We start from the raw sequence: 24,254 nt of genomic DNA on the forward strand, positions 1-24,254 counted from the left end.
CGGAAGAAAAAGGAACTCAGGGAATCTTCAACATGTTTGACGACATTCACTGAGTTCCTTTGTCTTCCGTCCTGTAGAGAAAGAAGTCTCCAAGGTTCTGGAGGAGTTTGTTAAGAAAGCTCCAAATGAAACCCTGACCCGGCTGTCAGAGGCTCTAGCAGCAGACGGTGTGTTGAAGTCCTCTGAGAAGCAACACATCCTGGAGAAGAACCACACCAGAGGAAACAGAGCGAGCTGCCTTGCTGACACAGTGATGGATAAAGGAACTGCTGCCTGTAAGAAGATGATCCACCACCTTCAGGCTGTTGATGCTCCACTGTCCTCCAAGCTGGGCTTGTCCTCTGGTCCAGTTGTTCAGCAAGGTGAGTTCTGCTGGCGGTTCAAGGGTCTACATCCAAACATCCTGAGCTTTGTGACCTTACATGATGTTTCCAATTGTCTATCAGGTCAAAGTTCACAGGAACTCAAAACCAAACCAGTATCAGAACCAGGACTTGTTTGTAAACCGGCCATTCAACAATTCCTTTCTCTTAAACCTTACCAGAAGTAAGTTTTCGCAACATTCCTGAGAAACTATTGAGCTTTTGTCAAGTTTTACATTAAACTAGTGTCACATGAATTAAGATTTAAATCAATATATCTATTGATTCAATAACTGTTACCTCATGCAGACCTTTCACTCACCTCTGGATACTTATAAGAAAGTGTCCAGATGTAGTTTAGGAATCTAACTCACACTCATTTACATGTCCTAAGCTGGTCTATTTAGGGGCTGGAACAAGATTTAATGTGCAAGGTTTTTCTTCTGTCACTGATATTTCCATAAAAGTGAACCTTCACTGATGTTAGTTTCATCATTTGACCCAAAGACCTGTCGATGATGAGAAGGAAGTCTGGCAGCAGATCTGTCCTGAAGGGGACAACGATGCTGTAAGTCACCATCCAATGTCTCTGAGTTTGATGTCTGAGGTTTGACAAAGTCCTGGAAGGTTGATAGTGATGGTCAGACTCTGGAAACAGTTTTTCTTCACTTGTCTTAGAAGATACTTTGCAAACTGCTATTGATATAATCTTTTGTGGCCAAAATCCTGGTAGCTATTGATGTCATTTATCCACTTTACTTAAAAAGGACATCAAGCAGTGGTTGAAGGAGCATCTCGAGGATCTGGACAGCAGGGAGATGAAGTACTTCCACTGGTACCTTCAAACCGCGGACAAGTCCAAGGATGGCTTCAAGCCGATCAAGAAATGCCGCCTGGAGCATGCAGATAGACTGGACACGGTGGACCTGATGGTCCAGATCTACACCAACACCACCAAGATGGTGGCACAGAAGATTTTCAAGAAGATGCATAAAGACAAAGGACATGTAAATATACTTTTACTGTACTTCATACCAGAGTCAGTATGAGCTCAGTGGTTGGATTCTAACTAAATCTATTCCAACACTGGCAGGACTATAAAGATTGGCTTCTGGACACTTTGTTAGAGCTGGACGACAAGGAGATGAAGCACTTCCACTGGTTCCTTCAAACTGCGGACAAGTCCAAGGATGGCTTCAAACCAATCAAAAAGGGTCAGCTGGAGGACGCAGACCGGCTGGACACGGTGAACCTGATGGTCCAGACGTACGCCTCAAACACCAAGACGGTCACAGAGAAGATCCTGGAGAAAATTAAGAGCAATAAAGGTCTGACAGATGGGAGGAAATGCTTGAAACATCAGACCAACTTCCTGCTAAACATTTATTCTGGTTCCCAACAGACAAAGGTCTTCCTGAGGTGGAGGAGCAGATTCCTCCAACGTCTCCAAATGAAAGTACATCTGGTATGTTCATCAGAATCTGGCCTTCATCGTAAAGTTTCCATCAAATAACTCAGTGATGTCCTTGTGTTTCTGCCCACAGAGAAAGTGCTCACCAGGATGCTTAATGACTTTGTGGAGAAGGTACCAAAAGAAACGTTATCACAGCTCATGGAGGCTCTCATGACTGGCAAGACCCTGATGTCATCAGAGAAGGAGACCATCCTTCAGAACCACACCAGGGTCAACATGGCCAGCTGCTTCGTTGACATTGTGATGGAGAAGGGAACCGACGCCTCCAAAGAGCTGATGAACCGTCTTCAAACCATCAACCCTCGCCTGTCCTCTGAGCTGCATTCACCTTCTACCCCAGGTTAGTCTGCACCTTTCTAAAAACAGCTGCTTTGATTCTCCTCAGTCCTGGGGTTGAAGCTAAACACCGTCTTATTTTTTAAATATCTCCAGGTCACAAGTCTTTCAAACAGCTCTTCACTAGTAAGAAGTAAGTTCTTCAAGTTCTTCACCAGATTCACCAACATTCTTACCCAGTCATCCATCTAAACCAATCTGGTTCATTTGGTCCATGGATCTGAAACTTTAAAAGCTTCCTGAAAACTATTCCTGATGCCCAAAGTTCAGCGGTCATGTTGGTTGGGCTATGGTTGATCACTCTGTAACCGTCATCCTATTTTCTTCTAATCTTATGATCCAAAGAACGAGGGAGATGACGAAGGAACAGGAGGAATGCTGGCGCCTGATCTGCCCTCCAGGAGATAAAGATGCTGTGAGTCATTTACCTTCAAACCGTCTGTCCCTCTGTTGTCCTCAGCACAAATGTCTTTCTGAGGAAGATAAATGGTTGGAACTGGCTCTGATCATCATCTAGACATTAAGAGTTCAGGTTCAGTCCATGGTCTATGTCCTCTAACCGTTCCTAACATAATGAGCCTTAAGTACATTTTTCTTTTCAGGATTTGAAGCGTTGGTTGAAGAAAACTCTGGAGGATCTGAAGAACAGGGAGGTGAATTACTTCCACTGGTACCTGCGGATTGCAGACGACACCAAAGACGGGTTCAAACCAATCAAAAGGTACCGTCTGAAGCACGCAGACAGACTGGACACATCGGATCTGATGGTTCAGACGTACGACACAAACACCAAGGAGGTCACAGAGAAGATCCTGGAGAAGATCAAAACCAACACGGCACAGGTAGCCAGAGTAACGGCTAGTCTGGGTGATGAGAAACGTGATTGTTAAGCTCCTCATGTTGTGGTTTGCAGCACTGGATCCTGGAAATGTTTGTGGACATGGGGGACCAGGACCTTAAATACTGCCAGATGTTACTGCAGGGCACCGACAAGCTGAAGCACGCCTCCCTGAAGAGGGGTCCTCAGGCAGAGGGGCAGGAAGTGGACACCATGAACCTGATGATGCAGATGTACAACTCAGACCAGAGAGAGATGCTAGAGAGAACTCTGAATGAAATCCAGGAGACTTCAGGTCTGTCACATTTACAGACATCGTTCATAACCTGACAGTAACCTGCTGATCTAACGCCTCATCTTCATGACCAACAGAACTGCCTGAAGTCGAGGACCAGGACAACCCAGCTTCTCCAACAGCTCTACGAGGTTTGTGTTTGGTTCGTGTTCGGACCCACAGGAACACCTTCCATCAAATTCCCACTATCTGTTTATTTATGTTGCAGCAAAGAAAATGAAGATCATGCTGCTTGACTTTATCAAGAAAGTGTCCAATAAAACGTTGGAGCAGCTGCTGAAGGACCTGGTAGCGGACAAGGTGCTCACTGCGTCAGAGAGAAAATCAGTGGTGGAGAAGAACCACACCAGAGTGAACAAGGCCAGCGGCCTGGTGGAGATCCTGAAGGAGAAAGGAACAGAAGCTTGTCAGAAGATGATCAGCCTTGTTGAAACAATGGATCCTCCACTTTACGCCAAACTGGGTTCTTCCCAGAGCCCCAATTTCCAACAAGGTGAGTCCAGAACCGAACGCCACACCTGCTACTGGTGACCCAGATGATTGAGTCTGGCAGGAAACCAGGAATGAATGAATTAACTCAATTATTGTGCTATACAGCTTGCCATACTGAAACTGTCGGTGTTTATCTCCTGATTTGTTAGAGCTGCTCCAGATGCTAACCTTCAACCTGAAGGAGGATGAAGGACCAGAGGAAGAGGAAGAGGAAGAGGACAAATAAACAGAACATGGGATTGGTCATATTGAGGAGCAACTGAAGATTCAACTTCCTGTTTCTAGATTTATAAACTTTGACGGTGTCCTGTTTTGTCCACCACTGTTCAGTTTTACATGTTGGACCTTTAACTAAAATTACAGCTGTTATTTTCAGATGTTTCCCTGCTTCTTTACTGACGCTGTTATAAGTCTGTTTAATGAACTGATAACATTAAATCTATATATGTTTTAACATGGCAGTGCAGCAGTACAGTCAGGCTTCATCTGATTCACTTTGCTGTGAGAAACCTGAACAATCAGAACCAAAGAGTTTAAATACAGAGAAGTGATGAGATGGAAACCAGGTGAGTCCAATTAGAGGAAACCAGAACAGCTGAGGACAGAGGAGAGCAGGAAACACAACCAAAAATACATTTTATGGTTTCTTTTAAGGTTTAACTTTAACTGTCTTATGATGTAATCATTCTGCTTCTTTTAATAATCCGTCTTTTGCACTTTTCACTAGACAGAATAAAATGACAGATTTAAATCCTGGTTGTTTATCTAAAAGAAAAGAGCAGCAGTGAGGATGGTAATAATATTTATAACTAAAAGCAGAAAATGAAACTCAACATGGAATCAGTTCACAGCTTCACGTCTCTCCAACTGAAACGTTTTATTTTTCACAATAAATAGCAGTGAATCTAAAATGTTTGAACCTTCGTCATGACGATGGATTTACTGGGATTAATTTGTTAAGGTTCTGCGCTGTGATTGGCTGTCAGTCAGCTGTGTTGGGTCGGTTCTGTTCAGCTCCACGATCAGAACCCTTCATTCACCTAAAGCTGCTGATGTTACATCCTGGCTGTCAGGTAACATCCAATCAGGTGAGTCCAGAGGCCACGCCCCCTGTGTTTCCTGAACAGAAAAGTGGGCGGGGCTACATTCCCTGATGGTCCAAACTGGTTCTGTCCGGACCGGTTGAGTTTCAAAGACGTTTGTCACCAAGTTCCACTTCTAGCCTGGAGTTCATCCACTTCCAACAATAAGCAAGGATGAGCCAACAGAAGTGTTTGAAAAATAAAACAAGTCAAAAAGATGAAGAACTACTAAACTAATAACTGGTTAAAACCGCCTGTCCAGTCTGTGAGAAGAAACAACTAAAATCAGACAAAACAAGACAGAAATGAGATAACGGCAAGGTTTCAGCAAGAAAAAAGGAGGAGAAAAACACAGAAACCAAAATATTAACTAAATCTGCAGAGTCCAGACCAGTTTGACCCGGTTTGATCTGGTTTGTGAGAAAAAACAAACTGAAATCAAATAAAATAAGTCAGAAATGGGATGACAACATTTCAGCAGAAAAAAAAACAGAAGAAAACACAGAAACTAAAATATAAACTGACTCAAAGGGTCCAGGCCAGTTTGCTATGGTTTGTGATGAAGAACTAACTAAAATGATATAAAATAAGTCAGAAAAAGGCTAAACGATATTCCAGAAAGAAAACATAAAAACAGAAGAGAAAAACAGAGAACAAAATATAAACTGTAAAGGTCCAGACCGGTTTGAAACAGTTTGAACAAGTTTGATCTGGTTTGAACTAGATTGAACCGGATTGAAGCAGTCAGTGAGGAGAAACAGAACCACTGAACTGGGATCAGTTTCAGAGTAACTTTGGTTCCTCCAACAACCAATCACAAGATGCCATGGTCTACAGTTACCATGGTTACCAGCTGCTGCGGGGCAGAGCCCTGGAGGCGGGCCTGGATCAGAGCAGGGAGGGGGCGGAGCCTGAGAGCCGTTTCGGATTATTTGTCTACTAGAACCTGACCGGATCAGAACCCGACCGGATCAGAACCTGACCGGATCAGAACCAGACCGGATCAGAACCTGCTCTCTCTGGACTGATGTGCTGACGGCTGGAGATGATTGTGATCAGAAGGATTCAGAAAAGGAAACATTTTGGACGACCCTGCGCATCCTGTCTCAGCTTCAGCTCCTCCACCACCTGGTCCTGATTGTCTTCGGTTCACGAGTGTCTCTGAAATGTTCTGGACCTGGCCCGGCGGTCTGAAGACCCGGCCCAGGACGGAGCTTCACTGCTGGGCCAGCAGTGCGTTCCTGTTGGCCTTCATCTTCTCCAGACGCTTGGACAGGTGGCTGTTGCTGACCTCCAGCTCCTCGATGCGGTCCAGAGCCGAGCGGAGCTGGAAGGAACCGTACGTTTTTAACCAGAACCGGTCCGCACAGAAAACCAACCTAAGGGGGCACTCTCACCTCTCTCTGCAGTCTTCTCTTCTCCACCTTCAGCTCATCTTCAATCTTCTCTGCGTTCTCAGACGCTGACTTGTAGCGACACACCTGACCCTCAAGGCGCAGCACCTGAAGACAAAACGCAGTCCAGGTTCAGACTGACGGCTGGAGGAGCAGAGTGGAAATGAACCGATGGAAACATGAAGGCTCACATTTTGCTCCAGAGTTGTGACTTCCTGCTCAGATTTCACCAACTTGAACTTGAGTTCGCTGATCTGTCTGTTAGCGTCTCCTGGTGGAAACCAAGCAGAGGAATCACGATCGATCCTGCAGTGGATCAACACCAGACCTGGTCAGGAACTCACTCTGCAGGTCCAGCAGATGAGGGTCTATGCCGTTCTCCTGGGGGTTCTGCCCTGGGTTCTGGACTCCATCCACCCCGTTCCTCTGATCCAGCTGAGACTGGAGAAGTCTGACCTGAACATTAACAGATTAACGTTATTTTCTAGAAGATGTTTCAGCCTTTTTAGACTTTAAACCAAAAGGTTTCCAGATCGAACCTGATCCCGTAACCCTTCTCTGTCATCAAACAGTTTCTTCATCCGCAGCTCTGAAACGAAACAGAGAGCAACAATCAACGACTTCCCTGAACTCCCAGTGAGCTCAACCTGAAGGTCCAGGAGGTGAGATGGTCAACTGCAGCCCGGGAGTCAAAGAACCATCTGGAGCAAACCAAAGAGGACCAACAGCACAGCTCTGAGGAACGCCACTGATTAGCTTAAGATTCACTGGATGGAGATCTGGACCCTCATGGTGGAGATAATCAGCTGGTGAAGTGATCATTATCTCCAATTTGATTTAATTAACATTAATTACATCAATTATGGTGAATTACAAAGAATTAACTTTTAATCATTTCATTTCAACTTCTCATGATTTCTGATGTGATCTGGAGACACGGAGCAGGAAGTCAGCTTACCCTTCAGGTGTGGAGAACATCATCTACTGATGACTGGAACAAAACCACCAAAACACAGAACTCCAGGATTCAGATAAACATTTATTACCAGATATGAAAACTTTTCTATCCTCATATTTCAGGAACACATCTTCTCAGTAGGAACTTACATGTTATACTCAGAAGATTAGTCATTCCAAATCATTCAAAGCTACCTTCTCATCAGTCACTCCAAACCTTCATTGGTTAGTCCACACATTTAGATTTCCAGATTCTAACGCTTGATGTGAGTCTCTGCTTTCTTCTGGCTCTAACCAGAACTACCAGTCAACATGTTTCTTCTAACATAAACATTTGAACATGAATGTGTTCAATGTTCATGAAGACCAGCAGCAGAGGGCGCTCCTGAGCTCATGAAATATTGCAATCTGTGTTGTCATTTTTCCTGCTGTCCAATCCGGATTCTTCATGTTCTGTCTCTGGTTCCATGGTGCCCAGCGATGGAGCGATAACCTGGACCTCAGCCTCCATGGTGGATCGGTTCTGTTGCTGTGGTGGAAGCAGTTGGACCTCCTCTTCTTCATCAGCCTCCTCACAGCTGTCCATGTCTCCAACCGACAGCTCCTCAACAGAACCAATACTGGACCGATCCAGCCGCCGTCCCTCCTGGAGGCCCACCAGAGCCAGCTCAGGAACAGCCATTGCTCTGATTTCTTCAGCGGTCACCTCCATGAACCTCTTGAGTCCTCCTGAGGAACTTTGTCCAACACTGGAGTGTGCTGATGAAGGGCGGTTCCCTCTGAACTCCTTTGAGTCTTTGGCAGAAGTCAGAACATGGGTTTGACTGTCAGGCGTGGAGTCTGTTGAGTTCTTGTAAGATTCAGAAAAGTGTGACTCAACAAAAACAAAGTCTCCAGATATGCTTTTTAGAGAACCAGGTGGACTGGCTTCAGACTCAGCGTTCAGCTGTACATCTCTTGGGCTGGACGTTATCTCTCTTTCGTCATTGGTGGTAGACTGATCATGACAAGTTGAACAAACTCTGCTTGAGGAACCAGGTGGGTCCTCCATCTTTTCTCTGGCTGAACTGACTCTTGGTGATGAAGAACGTCCAGCCAGATGTCCTTCTTCACATCCAGGACCTTCTGCGGTTTCTCTGGTTAGGCTTGTCAGAAGCCATTTGGAGAGTCTGGTTCCCCTCAATGGCCACACTGATTCATGTGCACCTCTATCATTCAGACAGGACTCACGTCCTGCTCTGTTCCTTAGTGTGTTCTCCAAATCTGAGATCCAGTGGTGGAGACACATCAGGATTTCTGAGAAGATTCTTGAAATTTCTACCACAAACCCTGGTTTATCCTCTAGTCCTTGGAGCAAATCTTGAACATTCATCTCCAAGCTGGTCCACATTTCTTCTGGAACAAAGGGGGGTGTTCTCTTTGGGCTTTCAGGGCAAGCTTTGTGTACCTCAGCAGCTCTTTGGAGTGGTTCTCCAATGCTTTGGTTCTCAGGAGATGTGAAATGTACTTTGGTTTCTGGACTGGCTTCAGTCCTCCTGACGAAGCCTTCTTCACCACCTACAGCCTCAACATTTGACTTGTTGGACTCTGCTGCAGCTTTAAGGCTGGGACCTTCTTCACTGAAACCTGAAACGTTATCTTCCGCATTCCTGTCTTCATCTTGACTTTGGGAATCCAGATCTGAAGTACTCATATGCTTTTGTTCAAAATTTGTTTCAGAGGAAGATTCACTTTGCAGAGCCAAAGAGGCATCCTGCTTTACCGCCTCCTCAGATGGAGAGTTCAGTTTCTCAGCAGCTGAAAGGCCCAGCACCATGGCTCTGTTATCCAGGATAATATCTTTAGCAGGTCGCGGTGGAACAAGTCTGGACCTGAGGACTTTGTGAGCTGGATCTTCTTTGCTAGGCTGTTTCTTTTTTGCCTCATTTCCATCCGTTCTGACAGGAAGCTTCTTTGGCCGATTCTTTTCACCTGCCTTGCTCCGTGTTTGTCGGTTTCTGCCTGGATGTTTCTCAGTTGGGTTTTGTCTTTCTCTGGACGGTTTGGTTTGGTCGCTCACCGAGATCACGTTCTGTGGCAGCGACCTCTTCTTGTGTTTGGGGACATTTTGAGGAGTTCTGCTGCCATCTGCTGGCTTCTGCTGTGAAGCCTTCCCTGAAAGATCATGAAGAGACGTTGGAAGACCAAACAGAGTCGACATTCAGGAAGGAAAGCAGAAAGTAGGAGATTAACCGAGTTGATAAAAAAAGGAGGATCACAGAGGAATTACAGGAGAACAGTAGCTCAGGTGTTCTTCAGGATGAGGCCCACAAGTTAACGAGCTGATTGAAAACCAAACATGCTCAGGTCAATCATCGACTTCATGCACTCTAGTCTCCTGTCCAGAAGTGATGATTAAAGGAAATCAAAGGTTTGGTTAGATGTCTGAAAGTTTTAGTAAAATGAACCAATTACTCCTTCCTACCAAGCATGCTCTCTCTCCCGCTGTGAGGCGAGTCCTCGGCCAATCGGGAGGGAGATTCCTCCTCAGTCTGGTCTGCATCACCGTTGGTGGTGGTGTCAGGAGAGACGACCACTCCATGGTTCTGTTGGGCAGAGAGTCGTAACTTGGTAACTTTCAGGTTTCTGTCTCCTTCGTGGCTTAATAGAGAAACGTCTGTAAAACTTCTGCCCAGACTCTGACCAAGCTCAGAGCCAATGTGACGTCTCAAAGGGGTCCGCAATTCCAGTCCTCAAATCCCACTGTCCGATAATTTTTGAATGCAACCCTGCTCTGAAACACCTGAATGAAATGAATGGGTTATGGCCAGGCCCTTGAAAACTTAATGACATACCAAGAAGAAATTCCACTTATGATTAAGCAGGGATCCATCCAGAAGTTGCAGACCAGTGGCATCTGAGGATTGGATGCAAGACCTCAGGCGTACGACAGACATCCAAACTGAGTCCACCTCAAGTACGCATGTCCTCTATGGGGGTAATGGGTTCCTGTCTAAATCTGGGGTGGAACCCTTGAGTTTAGGGAATCTCTACACATAGTCTGCTGTTACAGTGAACTTGTTTTCTACACTGAACTGATTCTTTCAGGAGTGGACTCTTGCAGGGCCACTCCTGAACCTTAATACTAATTTTTTATTGAGCAATTATAGAGCTTTGTTATCGGTTTGTTTAGCTTTTTAAAAGCTTTTCATCATCCGGAAGATACTCTTTGGGTGTATAGCAGGCTAACAATGGGTTTGCTAAAGGCAGCAAGGTTCCACAGTAAGGCCTGTCTCAGGACCCGCTGCAACCCCCAGGCTGTTGTTCCTGTGGAAGAGGAACCTTTGGCAGATAGACCAAACAATGGCACCGAAAGAAAACCAGAGGAACTTCATCTCCAGATGTCTGCATCTCTGCAGGGTCAAAGTTGTAGTTGGGTTTTCCCAATACCTTCAGTGAGTCTCGCAGTTGGACCACCTCATCTGTGAGCTGGTCGCGTTCAATCCGAACGATGTCTGAGATTTCTCTGTGGCGCTCTAACGCCTGACGCAGGAAGGAGGTAGTGAAGGAGGTTAGAGAGGAAACAAGGTTAGGAAACAGGAAACGAAGAGGAAAACAGCTTGGAGACGTTTCTCAGAGGCAGAAAACAACCAAACAACCTTCCTTGGTTCTGCTCTGTTCCTGTCAAGTATAGACTGCTCCAAACACGTCTACCACTGATTTAATCACGGTGGCTCTGCACAGATGGTAGCAGAGAGAGGCATCACTCTGGATGCATCTTAAGTCCTGGGGCCAAATGTTCAGAGCGGGACTAGAGGACTGGTTCTGGTTCCTCTGCCTCTGGGAACAAGAGCAGCGTCCTACCGCAATCTTCTTCTCCTTCCACTGCAGAGCTTCCTGCAGGTCAGAGATCTCCTGCCGGTAGCTGCTGCTCTTCTGACGCAGATCAGACACTTCCTGTCCACCAGAGGGCAGCAGAGAGCAGGACAAGGAAGAGGAGGAGGAAGAGCAGGAGGAAGAGGAAGGTCAGGAGCAGAAAACAGGAAGAGTTAGTTTAGATGGAACAAGGCAATGAATCTGAAATGTGTTATGTTAATACAGCAGGATGGAGAAAGTAATCACGCCCTTCGTTGAGTCACTGTGGATGACCTTTGACCCTTTCTTCTCTACAGAACTGATTTCATTCAGAAACAATGGAGGGTTCTCCAGCAGGAACAACCTGGTGAAGGTCAGGCTGCAGGTCAGGGCTTTGACTAGGCCACTCCAGAGAGTGTGTCTCACCGTCAGCAGCTCGTTGGTTTGCCTCAGAGTTTCCTCTGTTTGCTTGAACTGGACCTTCAGGACGCTGTGGGCCTGGCGCTCGCGCTCCAGCTCCTGGAGAGACATCAGACCAAGATCTAACAACACCTTCACCATCGTCATCATCATTATCATCATCATCTTCCTCACCTTGGTGGCGTCGTCCCAGCGGCGCCGGGCCTCCCACAGCAGCTCCTCCACGTCGCTCAGCTCCTCCATCAGGTTCTCCACCTGGAACATCAGCGCCGTCTTGTCGTTGTGCAGCTGAGCGTTGGACACCATGGCCCTGCGGTACTTCTCCTCCGCCTCCGCCAGCGAGTCCTGCACAGGCATGGGTCACATGATCAGTGCTGTTGGTTCTGACCAGACTGGACCGGTTGGGAGTGTCCAGATCTGTGGTCAGGCTGACAGCTGGCGTACCTTCATCTCTCTGATTGAGGCCTCCGTTTCCACGGAGAACGAGGTGTCACAGCTTCCTCTGCGTGACGAGGCTCCGCCCAGCGAGGCCAGAGTGGCGGCGGACAATGTGGATGCCGTCCTGGAACCCTGAGGGAGAGCGAGAGAGAGAGAGGCGCTGAGGACCGCCTCTATCCTGTCTGACCAGCCCAAGGGTCAGTGACCTCACCTTGTCAGTGAACTCCCGGTCCGTCCTCTCCTCCACCTGCACACACACAGAACCTGATCAGTAACCAACCAATCAAATCAATTAATCAGCTTCATCAGCTGCAACTCCCCAGACAGCCAGCAGAGGGAGCCAGAGGGCGTTAACTCTCTCACCACAGGGCTGGCCCGGGCAGAGCTGGCCCTGGAGGAGGCCCGAGAGCTGGAGGCCAGGAGGCCGCCGTAGTCCGAGGGCTGGAGGAGGAGAGGGGGCAGGCAGGACGAGAGACAAGGAGAGGAAACAAGAAAAGGGAAAGAAATGAAGAATGTGTTAGTGAAGAGGAAAGATGAAGATTATCAGAGCTACAGGGCGATGTTAGAACCAGTTCAGACCAGTTCATACCGGTTCAGACTGGTTCAAACAGCTTTAAACTGGTTCAGTTCTTGCCACTAACAAAACAGGACAAGAAAAAACTAGTTCAGACCGGTTCTGACTAATCTAGACCGGCTCCTTCTCTCAGGCTGCATTCAGAGGAACCGGGCTGGACTCTGGTCCACTGGACCCGGACCTCCAACTGGTTACTGGTCCACTCACCCTGTAGCTGCCCCGGCTGCCCACAGACATTCTCTCCTCATCATCAGAGATCTACAGACAGACAATTACAGGATCACTGTAGCGGAGAGCAAACATAGAAGAAGAAGAAGGAGAAGAAGAAGAAATACAGACCGAGGTGTGTCTCCGAGAGAGACGAGAGTAACGCTCGCTGTCCTCCTGAAAGGCCATGAAGAAGAAACGTGTTAAAGTAGGAGAAGAAGAAGGAGTCTGCAGAAGGTTCACCTGACAGACAATGAGCAGGGCAAACAGCCTGACAGACAACGAGCAGGGGAAATAAAAATGAACTAAAATCAAAGTTACTGTTATAAACAATATTCAAACTGGATGAAAATAAATTAATAAAATTCGAACATCAACTAGAAACACTAATAATATATATTTTGAAATGGAATAAATAAAAAGCAGCAGACATGAATAAAATAACTCAATGATTAAGTGCAGCAGAGCGGAGCATGCAGAGCCCGGATCAGAACCTGGATCAGAACCAGGATCAGAACCTGGATCAGAACCCTACTGAGCGCGTGCAGAACAGACAACAACAACATGCAGCTCTCGGTAGGCGGCCCGGTTCCACCAGAACCAGGAGAACCGGGACCAACTGGACAGAAGCGGTCCTACCATCCACTGCTCGATGTGACCCCACTTGTTATCCAGACCATAATACTTCTGAGGAGACCAGACCAGAGGGTTAGAGGCAGCTGGGAGAACTGGGAGAACTGGGAGAACTGGACCTACCTTAGTGCTGTGAAACAGCTGCACCAGATGGAGAGGAAGAGGAGGGAGAGGAAGAAACAAGAGGAGGAGGTCAGGCTGGTTCCACTGGATCGGAGCTTTAAAAGTTCTGGATTTAAACTTTTTATCAGTTTTGATGATTTTTGTTTCTTTAATTTCCTGATTTTTTTCTGTTTTTAAGCAGATTTTTCTGTTTTGGATGGTTTGGAAAACCATTTCATTCAAAATTAGATCAATGAATAAGTACTGTTGTTATTGAATAATTAATAAACGCTCCATCTAATAAATAAATATCAACATTCATATCCAATTTGTTGGTTTTCTTTGATCAAAATCAAATTTATCAACTTTTAAAATAATTTCTGGTTAATTTTTCCAAAACAGTAGAAAAAAAAATCAATAAACAGTGAATTTCTTTTTATCCAAATGATATATGTTATTTTTCTGCTGCTTTCAAATTATTTCATTCTGTCTCTCTGCGTTTTCCTTAAATGGTTTTTTTATTAATATTTGATTATTTAATATTTTTCCTTTCTCTCTATTTTTACCTGATTTGTTCCTTTATGTTTTCTCGCAAGTTTTGCTGTAACTTTTCTTTATTTAAGTCTAAAATCAGATTTTTTTCCTTTCCTCTCAGATTATTTTGGATTATTTCCTGCAGTTTTTCTCTTATTTATCTCCAGATTATTTTCCAGGTTTCCTGTAGGTTTCCCAGGTTCTGATCCGGGTTCTGTTCCTGTACAAAGTTCTTGTTAATCTGGAGGTAATCTCCTTTGTCTCCATGGTAACCAGAGGGACTGGACCCAGACCCTCCAGAGCCTCCAGAACCTGTTTGGTTTCATCATAAACTTTAAAGTTTTATTGAGACTCACCGCAGCAGCTGATCCTGATCCTCTCAGCCTGACCTTTGACCTGCTACCACATGACCCCATCAGCTGCTCTGACCCGTCCTGACAGACTGATCTGTGATCCAATCAGCTGTCGGATCAATAACCCCGACCGGAGCAGATTTCAGAATAAGAGCTCACCTCCTTCTGCTGCCTCTCCAGCTCCTTCATCCGGATCTCGCGGGCCTCGGCTCTGGCGGCCCGCTTCGCCGCCAGCCGGGCCTCAGCCTGCGGGACACACACTCATCCATCAGCAGATATCACCAATCATCAATAATCGATCAAACATCACACTGAAAACAGAAAGAAACTGTTTTTACAAAGGCTGGGTGTGATTACCGCGGCGGCCAGCAGGGGGAGACAGAGCAGCTCCATATTTAAACGTTTTTACACCAAATAAACATTATTTAAATGAATAAATTAACTTTAAACTGAAACGTTTCGTTTATAAATATATTATTTCTTTTAATTCCTGGTGAATTTTATTTATAATGATTTTTGACTCTAGTTTATGTAAAATCTGTTAATTTAACGTTTCCAGTCCTGTGATGAAGATGAAGATGATGATGATGCTGTCTGAGCTGTGGATTATTACTGGAGCTCCACCGGATTACAGCAAGCAGGTCAGACAGTCCCAGTAACAAACCAGTCTGCTGTGGCCGCTCCCAGTAGGTCAGTGGGAGGAGGAGACCCCCGTTAAAGGCTGGTTCTGACTGGATCTGGGTCAGAGACCAGAACCAGCCTGAGGACGGAGAGAACCAGACGGTACCAGCAGGAGGCCGTCAACACAGTCATTACCAATCAGCCTCATTGATACCCAGTTATACCAATAATCAGCTTTATGGAGCCGATGGTGGAGGCCTGAGAGGCTGGACCAACTGGTCATCTACTGGTTCCAGTCTTTGGTTAGACCAACCAGCTGGACCCAACTGGTTGGACCCAAATGGTTAGACCAACCTGTTGGACCAACTGACTGGATCTGGTTGGTCCACAGATCCCTTAAAAGTCGTCCAGGTACCACTGACTGTAGGGAGGATGAGACTCCTGGTGGTTCTGGTTCTGGTTCTGACCCTCATGGTCCGTCAATAGACAGGTGACAATTTAATGGATCCAACAGCATCACCTGATGTTCCTCATAAATAACAATAATTATCATGTTAGAGTTTAACTTTGATTCTAAATCATGTTAAATCGTTAGTCACATCTGATCTTATCAATCAGCCTGATTATTATTATCTATTTTATCATTGATCATTCTGTTCATTATTAATCAGCCTGATTATTTCTGATCATTCTGATAATCACCACTCAGCCCATCATGTTTATTGATGATGATGAAGATGATGATGGTGTTTACCTCTCGCGCTATCTGGCTCAGCGCATCCTCCTCCGCAGCCAGCTTGTCCCGGTTCGGAATCCTCTTCCGGCCCGGGCCCTGGGTCCCCATGGTTCCGGATGGCTCTACCTGCAGCCGAGCTCTCCTCAGGTTCGGGGCATGCGGTTCCGGAGGTGCAGCAGTAGGACGGCCCTGTTCCAGTGTTAAACCCGTTGGTTCGGTCACCTTGTCCCGGTTCCGAGTCCTGATGGACCCATCCCTTAGATCTTTACCTGCAGCCGAAATGTCACCTCGGTTCTGATTTTGTCCGGATCACTCAGACCTGTGACCCGGACTCTCCAGAACCCATGATTATCCCGTTTCCTTGTAAAATTATAGGTTCTGTTAGTGCGGTTCGGTGCTGATGGGTCTGTTCTGCCGCTGCAGATGGCGGTTAGCAGCTCCCAGTCAGACCACCGAACCGGACCAGCGTCAGGGTGAGAATCAGAGTCCGGGTTGCTCAGCGGCCCGTCGGCCCGCTAATCCGCCCCCCCGTTCGGGCCGCTGCGGCGGAGCTCCGGCAGCCGAGGGCAGAGCGCCGTGCCGCGGTCAGGTGAGCCGCAGGTGAGCCGCTGCTGCACCGAGAGCGAAGCCCGGAGACACGGATCCACTGCGGAGGAGAGGCGCGGCGCCGCTCCGTCACCGCTACGCAGCTAGCGCGGAGCTCCGGCGCGGCGGAAGTAATCCTACAAATTAAGAGCCCGTAACCCGCGACGATGAGAAAATGAAAACGTAACCACCGGAAACGGAACCAGGGTATTAAAAGGTCATTTTTTCCGACCAAGTGAGGTCTAAAATATTAAAATTGGACGGCGTGTTAGGGCCATTACAGATAGTAAAAAAAAACAAAAAAAAACAATTTCAGTCAAAAAAAATTCAACAATTTTTAGATTCATCTCAGACATTTTCTATAAAAAAATTAGCAAATTTCTGAAAATATCTGAAAAGTCGAAAATTAATCACAAATGTCTGAAGTTTTCTTTTTCAACATTTCAGCTCAGATATACTCAAGTTTTTTCCCCAGAAAATTGGTCCAGTCCAGCAGGTATTCTGACAAACTCCCCTGGTGGTATGCTGTCAGGGGCGACCACATCCCTTCCCTCCCATCATAACCAGTCAGCAGCAGAAGAGAGAAGCAGCATGTTTACAATCATGAGGACAATAAGTGCTGAGTTGTTTGTGTTGTTTATTGAACAGAAGCTAAACACATCATCATCATCATCATCATCAGTTCTTCAGAGAGGGCAGAGGGAACAGTAATCAGGTGTGGCTGGTCAAATTGAACCACAAATATGTGACTAAAAAATTTATTTTAATGATTTCACAAGACTTTGTAATTACTTTTCCACTCAGAGTCAATTGATCTGGACAGAGTAAGTGAAATCATGATTTAAAATCAGACTTTATGTTTTAAAAGTACAAGAAATCTATGAGGGGCTGAGATACTCTTCACAGCTATGTGCCCATTTTAATGTCAAAGAATCTTGTAGAACTCAGAACCAAACTCCATCTGAAGGTTCTGGTCTCTGAAGCTCAGCAGAAATACTTCGATGTTCCTCTGATTTGTTGTGTGTCCCGGTTCCGGTCTGTGAACATTGATGAAGGAGGCTGAAGTGCAGGAGGAAGAGGAGTGACCGACATCAGGCTGAGACCGGGCCTGGTTCAGAACATATTGCTGGATCTCCAAGGAGCGCCGTTACTCTCTGCCAACAACAACGACAAGTTAGAGCAGATCAGCGCCTTTCAGATGGATCAATAACCAGCAGTGGGCAAATATCTGCTAATGCGCTACCGTGATAAAAGCAGAGCTAAATTATTGCTTAGCATTTTAAGGTTAGCTTCCACTAATTGCCATGTTGGTTAGTACTTTAGTATTGCGTTTTAGGGTGAGCATAGGTAACTTTGCTATAACCAATAAGTTGAAGAAGTTCTCACTGGGCAGGTCTGAAGCAGTCCGTTTCTTCTGATGGGATCCAAAAACCTGCAGAGTTTCATCAGAACAGAACCTTTTGATTAGAACAACATCGTCTGCGTAGAACATGAGCTAATTAACAAACTTTAACAGTTTGGTGTCAAGAATCGACATGGACACATGAAGAAGGACACTTTCATCTGTTGACTGAATGTGGCTCAGCTTAACCAGAGGATTAAGCTCAGCCACATTCAGTTCAGCCCGTTCATTAAACCGGGTCTAACCCGGACCAAGAAACGTCTACAAGTCAGATGAAGAAGGACAGCTTCTGATCTCAAACTGACCTTCTTCTTGGCGCTCAGAGCTGCGATTTTACTTTCAATGTCCGACACCTGGAGGGCAAACAGACACATAGTGAAGGACCAGAAACCAACAACCAAATGTCAAAGCTGAGATTTTATGGATAAACAAAGATGGCAGACCCCAACTAACCTCGCTCTCGGCGCTCTGTACTCTGGCAGCAGTCAGCGCCACCACATCCTCCAACTCCGACAGCTCAGAGTCCGTCGTCCCTCCAAAACGGTTCTTGGCGCTTTGCTCGAGTCGCCGCAGCTTAGACTCCAGCTCATATGACTGGCCGGCCGTGATGTACACCTGGACAGGTAGGAGGACAGACACAGACTGGTCACCGGACAGGAAGCTGATGGTGATTATGATGAAGCCGACAGAGGTGAAGGTCAAGGGAACACACTGAATTCCTGCTAGGTTCCTCTTTAGGTTCCAGAAGTCTTCTGCTTCAGTCTACATTTTCCAACATAGAGGAACCGTTGGAGTGAGTTCTAGTCATGATTGGTGCTGGTGAGGAGCTTGATGGAACCGGACCCTAACTGGACCCAGTGTGTTTCCCTGTTTAACTGGAAACACAGCAGCCAGTGGAGGGTTAAAGCCAGTCCGGACATTAGGTCATGCTTCAGAGGAGGCATTGGGGGCTGAACTTAGTGTAGAGAGGAGGGGTGAATCATGCAGGTCACATTGGAAGCTTACATTTTCCTCAAGTTCCCTGAAAGCATCATCAGCCTGCTTTACGTCAGGGCCAACTAAGGGGGACCTGTCGATCGGCTCTGCAAGGCCGTACTCGACCATTGCGTTTTCTGTGGCGTTAATGGTTCTCAAGACCTCAGTGGTGAGGTCACAGAGGGCGGCGGCAGTGGATCTCTGAAAGCCATGTAGAGGGACAGATGTTAGCAGCTGGAAAACAACATCTGCAGCAGCTACCGGACTGGACACTCCCAGATCCTGGGGTTGGGGTCTGGACGACTTCTCCAACTGAAACTCAGGTACATCCTGGTGCATCTACTGGGGTGCCCACCACCCTCTAGACAGATTACGATACACACATGAACAACGCACTTGTTCAGTCATCCTTCCTTAGACCTAACCTACAGTGAAGGAATCGTATCATTAGCCCTTAAATTTTCCAAGCTAGAGGACATAGCTTAGGTCCAAGTGAAGGTGATTTCAGCGTTCATCCATCCCTGGGGTCCAGGCAGGTAGCTGCTTCACATTTACACAACCTGACAGGAGTATGGTGAGGCAGGAGGCGGGCTGTTAGTGAGGAGGTCGTCATGCACCGAGATTAGAGATGCTTAATGCCAAATCTTTGACCTTTCTTCTGAGCTTCATGCTGAGCTCTCTAACAGGAAGTTCTTTGTCCATGAGCTGGTCTGGACTTTGTTCTGGTGGAATGACAACTTCAGCGGTGAAAGTTGAGCCATGCAAATGCCTTCACAAACAGGAACCTGGATGTTCAGCAGCAGCAGTACTTGGTTCAAAGCAAAGCTCTGGGCAGGATGTTGGTCTCCAGGTTCCTGTTTGCTGCTACTCTCTGAGTCACTGTCGTACCTTTTGAGCCTCTGTTGGCATCTCATCGCTGGATGAGCTCAGCTCCTTGTCCTTTAGGGAGTCCAGAGGGACCACCGGTCCTCCCCTGATGCCAGAAGACCCTTTAATCCCAGGGAAAGGCTTTTTCCCAGCCTCATCATCTGACGACAGGCCTTTATCGCTCAGGTTTCCTGCCAGCTCACTCAGCTTCCTCCTCAGTTTCTCCTCCTCATTTGGAGCTGATGAAGTCAAGGCCTGTTGGAAGGAGCAACTTTACTGGATTTGAGACTAAAGTGACTGATGAGTTCATCATCCTCTCCATGTGATTCAAGGATTTAAGGTTGTGTCCTGTCTTACGTCATCAGCAGGAGTCATCTTCTCCTCCAGACGGCTCAGCAGGCTCTCAATGGCGAACATCCGCTTGTTCAGTTCGTTGATCTGAAAAATGAATCCAGACAGAAAATGTTAAGGTCAGTTCTTTCTCCTTCCAGACTCGGTTCTGAATGTCTGTATGTCCTTACAGGCGGGGCTTGGCCCAGGTTCTCCTGGGAAGAGGCTCGGCTGTTCTTCCTGCGGTGGTGGGGTTGCTGGTGAGCGGGGGGATACCTCTGGTACTCTTCCTCATCTGAGGTGTCGACATACTGCTGCCTAGCCACCGAGGAGCTGATCTTCGACAGAGAGCGGGTCCGCACCATCCGGTTGTCTGCATAGTCATCTGATGATGCAGTGATATGGAGAAATAAATGCACATCAAGGGGAGGACAGGTCTTTTTGATTTGATCTTTCTGATTCAAAAGACATCCTCAACTTCTCCTGGTCCAGACTTTCTTTTCCCCTGCAACTAAAAACTCATCGAGGGGATTTCAGGTTTCTATCCTTCAGACAAGTCCTAAGTTGCTACTTAGGACTCGTCTGAATATCTCCTCCTAGTGGAACATAGATGGCTCCCTGAGGTATCTTTACCGTCAATCCCAATGGCCTCAGCTGATACAGCAAGGACTCTACTCTGAACTCCTGAATTGCTAACCTAACCCTGGAGCAAAAGCTACACAATGAAATCCCAACCGTCCAGCAGACAGTGTACTCAGACAGAATATATATAGTATGCTCTAGTATGTGGGATCCTTAAGAACATGTGCCATGTTGGCATGCTGACCCGGTCTCATGGCGTGACGGTCCAGACTCTTTCTGCGGTTCCCTCGGTGAGTGTAGTAGTCGTAGTCCCCGTCGTTCCGGTAATACCGATCGTCCTGCATCTGCTTTCAAACAGCGTCATTAAACACGTGTCTTCCTCAGAACCAGGCCTCATCTGCGGTCTTCATCAGCCGGGGCTTTACCTGCTCAGAAGGCCGCCGTGAACGAGGAAGGTAGTCCTCCGAGTCAAAGTCCATGGGATGAACCGACAGCAGACGTTTATTCTTCCTCATCTAGGTGGGAAACAGCTGCTCAGTTACTCCTGCTCTGATTGAACCCACAAAGCCCCTTGGTGTTCTTGCTTACCACTTTGTAGCGCTGAGCCTCGCCCTCTCCAGGATCATCCTCGGTGCCGTTGTATCCATCTAAAAGGAAACAGCGAGCTGACTTGGACTATGCCATAGAGAATCACATGCTGGACCTCTGGACCTGCAGGAAGTTCTGAAAAACTGGACTGGCTTGTGGAGAGACTTACGTCTATGGACATCCGGCATGCTCTGGGTGTCGTCATCACGACCACCTGAACCAGAACACAAGCAGGATCAGAACAACTGGACCAAGATCCAGAAACGTCACCGCGAGACTCACCGTCTCCGTTCAGGCGCTTGTAGAGAGACCGCATCACCTTGGCACTGCCGAAGCGTTTGAAGCGGTTCCTCACGTTGTCATGGTACCAGCCCAGAGTCCCCATCTTCAGCACCCTGAAGCACACAAGGAACAGAACTGAACCACCCAAAGGCCCAGTCTGTAGAATCGGCAATGGGTCCAGGACCAACGGTCCGGTTCTGATCCACAACACATTAAGTCAGAACTGAGAGCAGATTGATTCAATACAGAGAATTACAGCAGACCTGAGAGACACCTGCATTACTGCAGCATCCAACCATCCATCCGTCCGTCCATACCCGTCTCCAGATGGACTGTATATGTCTGTTATTGACCTTTCTATGACCTGTCGTCCCCCTGCCCCTCTCTGTCTCACCTGGTCATGCGGCAGTTGTCACACACCCAGCCGTGCTCCTTCTTGTTGTAGCGGCTGCAGGACTTGCAGGTGAACATGCGGCAGTCCAGGCACTGCCTCTTGCTGTTGACCAGGAACTTGAAGGGCTGCAGGCAGCGGATGCAGAGCGAGTCGGAGACGTTCCTCTCCGAGCCCAGCAGCTCCCGCTTCGTGTCCTCCTTGTCGATGCGCGTCTTCAGCTCGCTGCAGGTAGGAAGGACAGGAACCACCGTGAAACGCACAGCACAGCGCTCCACTTCCTCTGCTGCTGTTTGAGCTTCACCCAGTTCAAACTCACTAAAGGAAAGCAATATTATTGAAATAAAATACTTTATTTATTAGCTTGTTTTTATCTGCCAATTATTTTAATCAATTAATCATCAGAATAATCGATTTCTAAAACATATCTTATCTGAATGTTTTGGCCTGACATTCAGAGGAGTGAGTTTCCTCCGTTTCCTGCAAAAATAAAAAAATAAACAGATAAAATCTGATAACTTGTTTAATTTTAATAGTTTGGGGGCCAGATGGGGGTTCTTGCCCAGGGCAGCGGACCCATTAGAGCCGCCCCTGGGCCCAGTTCTGCTGCTCTAACGGCTCAGCCTGCTGCTACTGCTGATCAGCTGTTAACCTCCTGATCCATGGCTCTGCTGCAGCAGGGTCTGATTTCCACAGTGGAAATGTGATTTGAGCCGCAGAGCCGTTCCGCTCTCTCTTCCCCCCGGGGCTGATGGGAGTTGGAGTCTTCAGCGGAAACAGAGCATCTTTGTGATTCCAGAGCGTGTGACGGTGGCGTGATCGGCTGCAGCAACAACAGCATCTTTCACGCTCACATTCCTGCTGGCATCACATGAGCCGGGATGTGAACAGAACAGAACCTCCACCTGGACCTACGTCAGCCTCTCCTCCTCCTTCTTGCGCAGGTTGAAGTCGCGCTGGATCACCTCCCACACATGTTTGGCCTCTTCGTCCGTCAGACGGGAAAGATCCAGCTTCCGCTCCATGTTCCTGGAACAGAACCAAACATTACGGCCTGACTGCAGGCGTTCCTCAGGGTCCAGCTGTGGGAACCCATCTGGAGTAAACACATGAAACTGTAAACTCCCAATAATCTGGGTAAAAATACATATTATTTTTTATGAGAAACATAACATTAAAAAATATCACTTCAGCTGCCTTTAATTAACAAGAGAAAAAAAAGTGAACCTATTGTAAAAGAAAGCTTTATATTATTTATAAAACATGAACAGAAATCTCCTCTTCATGGAATAGAATCAAAAATTTTCATTTATATTTAAGGAAAATATATGAATAAACAACTTTGGTTTCATCCTGATGCAGTACTTAAAGATATCTACAAATAAGCAAAAAATGTTTAAAGTACATTTTTTAAAAATATAATCTAATAAAACAACATATTTATCTTCAGACACTTTAAAAAGCATAACTCATGGATCCTGTGGTTTTGGAGCCGCTGTGGCCTTTATGCTCATAACGACGGTCCGAACTGTCCCCAGATCAGCTGCAGTTAAATCAAATTCAACAAAACAAACAAACTGAGATGATATGAGATCAAATCTAATAATCTATAATCAATAAAGTGGATTAAAGATGATAAAAACTCACCGTGTGTCTGTGTGAGTCGGTCTGCTGCTGCTGACTGAAGAAATGAGACGGGAAAACCCCGAGAGCATCAGCTTATCACATGAGCAACACACTGAGGCAGAGCCAGCGTTTCATAAGGAGAGGAAGTGACATCACCGAGGAAAACAGCCTGGACACACCTGGAGACAAAGGGACACACCTGGAGACAGGAGGACACACCTCGATCTGATTAGCTGCTGTGGTGAGGACGTCATGATCCTTCTCCAAAACATGTTAGAGTTTTTAAAGTTAAATATTTAGCTACAGATAATAAAGAAAACATCAGAATACATTATTTAAAAGAGCAGTTTTGAGAAAGAAAGTTATAAATGCGTTGTTCTGGTGAAGCTCATTTTTCCCACGGTCCCTGAACATGACGTCTTCAGGAACACGCACAGCGGTGGAATTTCACGGGACCAGAACCGTGTTCGGATGGGTCAAGCAGCAGAACCGTTTCCAGGGTTTCCTGGACCCGGCTGGTCTCTCTCCATTTCTGCTTTCCATTCCCACCGTGTCCCGTTGCCATGGATACGCAGTGAAATGAGGCCCCCTAATTAACCACAGAGCGCTCAGTCTCACCCTGTGACATCACAGATCTGATGACTCACTCCAAGAGGTGTTTCTGGTTGCCGTGGTAACCTCCCCTGTCCTGTCTGTGTGTTTTAGGGTGGTTCAGGCCCACCACCTCCCACAGTACCTGCTGCCATGGCTCAGGTAAAACAAGGCCCAGTTTCATCTCTCTGTCAGCTATGGAGGGAAATTAATGTAAATAATTCTGGTTATTTAGTTAGAAAAAACTAAATGTTCAGTTTTCATTTATAAATGTCACAGTTTCAAGCTAAATACATAATTGGCAAGCTAAATATTAAGCTCCAAACTAGTTTTTTTAGCAAGCCAATTAGCTT

At 46.6% G+C, this 24,254-nt stretch overlaps 3 protein-coding genes across 18 annotated transcripts in view; 1 reads left to right on the forward strand and 2 right to left on the reverse strand.

Moving 5' to 3' along the window:
- Positions 1 to 5,073, forward strand: part of LOC103129468 (uncharacterized) — a 20,268-nt gene extending 15,195 nt beyond the window's left edge. For all 4 annotated transcript variants that reach the window (XM_016665093.1, XM_007540591.2, XM_016665095.1 and 1 more), the window contains 14 exons: positions 78 to 362; positions 447 to 546; positions 870 to 930; positions 1,130 to 1,369; positions 1,456 to 1,690; positions 1,765 to 1,827; positions 1,907 to 2,176; positions 2,269 to 2,305; positions 2,518 to 2,587; positions 2,775 to 3,014; positions 3,086 to 3,305; positions 3,383 to 3,436; positions 3,514 to 3,798; positions 3,947 to 5,073. In XM_016665093.1, the coding sequence (XP_016520579.1) occupies positions 78 to 362; positions 447 to 546; positions 870 to 930; positions 1,130 to 1,369; positions 1,456 to 1,690; positions 1,765 to 1,827; positions 1,907 to 2,176; positions 2,269 to 2,305; positions 2,518 to 2,587; positions 2,775 to 3,014; positions 3,086 to 3,305; positions 3,383 to 3,436; positions 3,514 to 3,798; positions 3,947 to 4,023 (2,237 nt within the window). In that variant the 3' untranslated portion in view covers positions 4,024 to 5,073. The remainder of the gene's footprint in view (positions 1 to 77; positions 363 to 446; positions 547 to 869; positions 931 to 1,129; positions 1,370 to 1,455; positions 1,691 to 1,764; positions 1,828 to 1,906; positions 2,177 to 2,268; positions 2,306 to 2,517; positions 2,588 to 2,774; positions 3,015 to 3,085; positions 3,306 to 3,382; positions 3,437 to 3,513; positions 3,799 to 3,946) is intronic.
- lrrfip1b (leucine rich repeat (in FLII) interacting protein 1b) lies at positions 4,656 to 16,413 on the reverse strand. Of its 7 annotated transcripts, XR_001659983.1 has the most exons (20): positions 15,701 to 16,399; positions 14,485 to 14,571; positions 13,460 to 13,477; positions 13,343 to 13,390; positions 12,836 to 12,880; positions 12,704 to 12,754; positions 12,286 to 12,363; positions 12,134 to 12,169; positions 11,929 to 12,054; positions 11,659 to 11,829; positions 11,491 to 11,583; positions 11,074 to 11,166; positions 10,660 to 10,752; positions 9,695 to 9,815; positions 6,813 to 6,862; positions 6,618 to 6,729; positions 6,465 to 6,544; positions 6,277 to 6,381; positions 5,874 to 6,206; positions 4,656 to 5,825 (listed from the first exon to the last, which is right to left on the reverse strand). XR_001659983.1 is itself a non-coding variant. In XM_007540590.2 (19 exons), the coding sequence occupies exons 1-19, from the start codon at positions 15,788 to 15,790 to the stop codon at positions 6,096 to 6,098; spliced, it is 1,608 nt and encodes a 535-aa protein (XP_007540652.1). In that variant the 5' UTR covers positions 15,791 to 16,399; the 3' UTR covers positions 4,656 to 6,095. The 7 variants fall into 7 exon arrangements, 6 of the variants coding, with proteins under 6 accessions (XP_007540652.1, XP_016520583.1, XP_016520585.1 ...); XM_007540590.2 differs by having other exon boundaries at positions 4,656 to 6,206; XM_016665097.1 differs by lacking the exons at positions 4,656 to 5,825; positions 5,874 to 6,206; positions 6,277 to 6,381; ... (1 more) ...; positions 6,618 to 6,729; positions 6,813 to 6,862 and adding an exon at positions 7,293 to 9,384 and having other exon boundaries at positions 15,701 to 16,411.
- Positions 16,414 to 16,887: 474 nt separating this feature from the next.
- On the reverse strand, positions 16,888 to 24,029 carry mlpha (melanophilin a). 7 transcript variants are annotated; one of them, XM_016665116.1, is made up of 17 exons: positions 23,332 to 24,008; positions 23,154 to 23,227; positions 22,600 to 22,713; positions 21,688 to 21,909; positions 21,294 to 21,406; positions 21,181 to 21,225; positions 21,012 to 21,070; positions 20,849 to 20,938; positions 20,668 to 20,770; positions 20,033 to 20,226; positions 19,869 to 19,949; positions 19,533 to 19,766; positions 18,675 to 18,845; positions 18,123 to 18,284; positions 17,975 to 18,022; positions 17,654 to 17,699; positions 16,888 to 17,421 (listed from the first exon to the last, which is right to left on the reverse strand). In XM_016665116.1, exons 3-17 carry the CDS (start codon positions 22,707 to 22,709, stop codon positions 17,381 to 17,383), a joined length of 1,719 nt encoding a protein of 572 aa, XP_016520602.1. In that variant the 5' UTR covers positions 22,710 to 22,713; positions 23,154 to 23,227; positions 23,332 to 24,008; the 3' UTR covers positions 16,888 to 17,380. The 7 variants fall into 7 exon arrangements, with proteins under 7 accessions (XP_016520602.1, XP_016520603.1, XP_007540641.1 ...); XM_016665117.1 differs by having other exon boundaries at positions 23,139 to 23,227; XM_007540579.2 differs by lacking the exon at positions 23,154 to 23,227 and having other exon boundaries at positions 23,332 to 24,004.
- Positions 24,030 to 24,254: the final 225 nt, after the last annotated feature.

Source organism: Poecilia formosa, unplaced genomic scaffold, assembly GCF_000485575.1.
Source record: "Poecilia formosa unplaced genomic scaffold, Poecilia_formosa-5.1.2 Scaffold548, whole genome shotgun sequence".
Lineage (NCBI taxonomy): Eukaryota > Metazoa > Chordata > Actinopteri > Cyprinodontiformes > Poeciliidae > Poecilia > Poecilia formosa.

What these genes read in the sequence shown, in the direction of transcription:
- lrrfip1b (XM_016665097.1), bottom strand. Translation starts at nt 15,790, where the DNA reads ATGGGGACCCAGGGCCCGGGCCGGAAGAGGATTCCGAACCGGGACAAG. An exon ending in GCAGCCGGGGCAGCTACAGG is followed by an intron (nt 12,364 to 12,703) that starts GTGAGTGGACCA and finishes CTCCTCCTCCAG; the next exon opens with CCCTCGGACTACGGCGGCCT. An exon ending in CCTCAATCAGAGAGATGAAG is followed by an intron (nt 11,830 to 11,928) that starts GTACGCCAGCTG and finishes ATGCCTGTGCAG; the next exon opens with GACTCGCTGGCGGAGGCGGA.
- mlpha (XM_007540577.2), bottom strand. Translation starts at nt 23,399, where the DNA reads ATGCTCTCGGGGTTTTCCCGTCTCATTTCTTCAGTCAGCAGCAGCAGA. An exon ending in CAAGCGCCTGAACGGAGACG is followed by an intron (nt 21,226 to 21,293) that starts GTGAGTCTCGCG and finishes GTTCTGGTTCAG; the next exon opens with GTGGTCGTGATGACGACACC. An exon ending in TCAGGGAACTTGAGGAAAAT is followed by an intron (nt 18,285 to 18,674) that starts GTAAGCTTCCAA and finishes CTACCTGTCCAG; the next exon opens with GTGTACATCACGGCCGGCCA.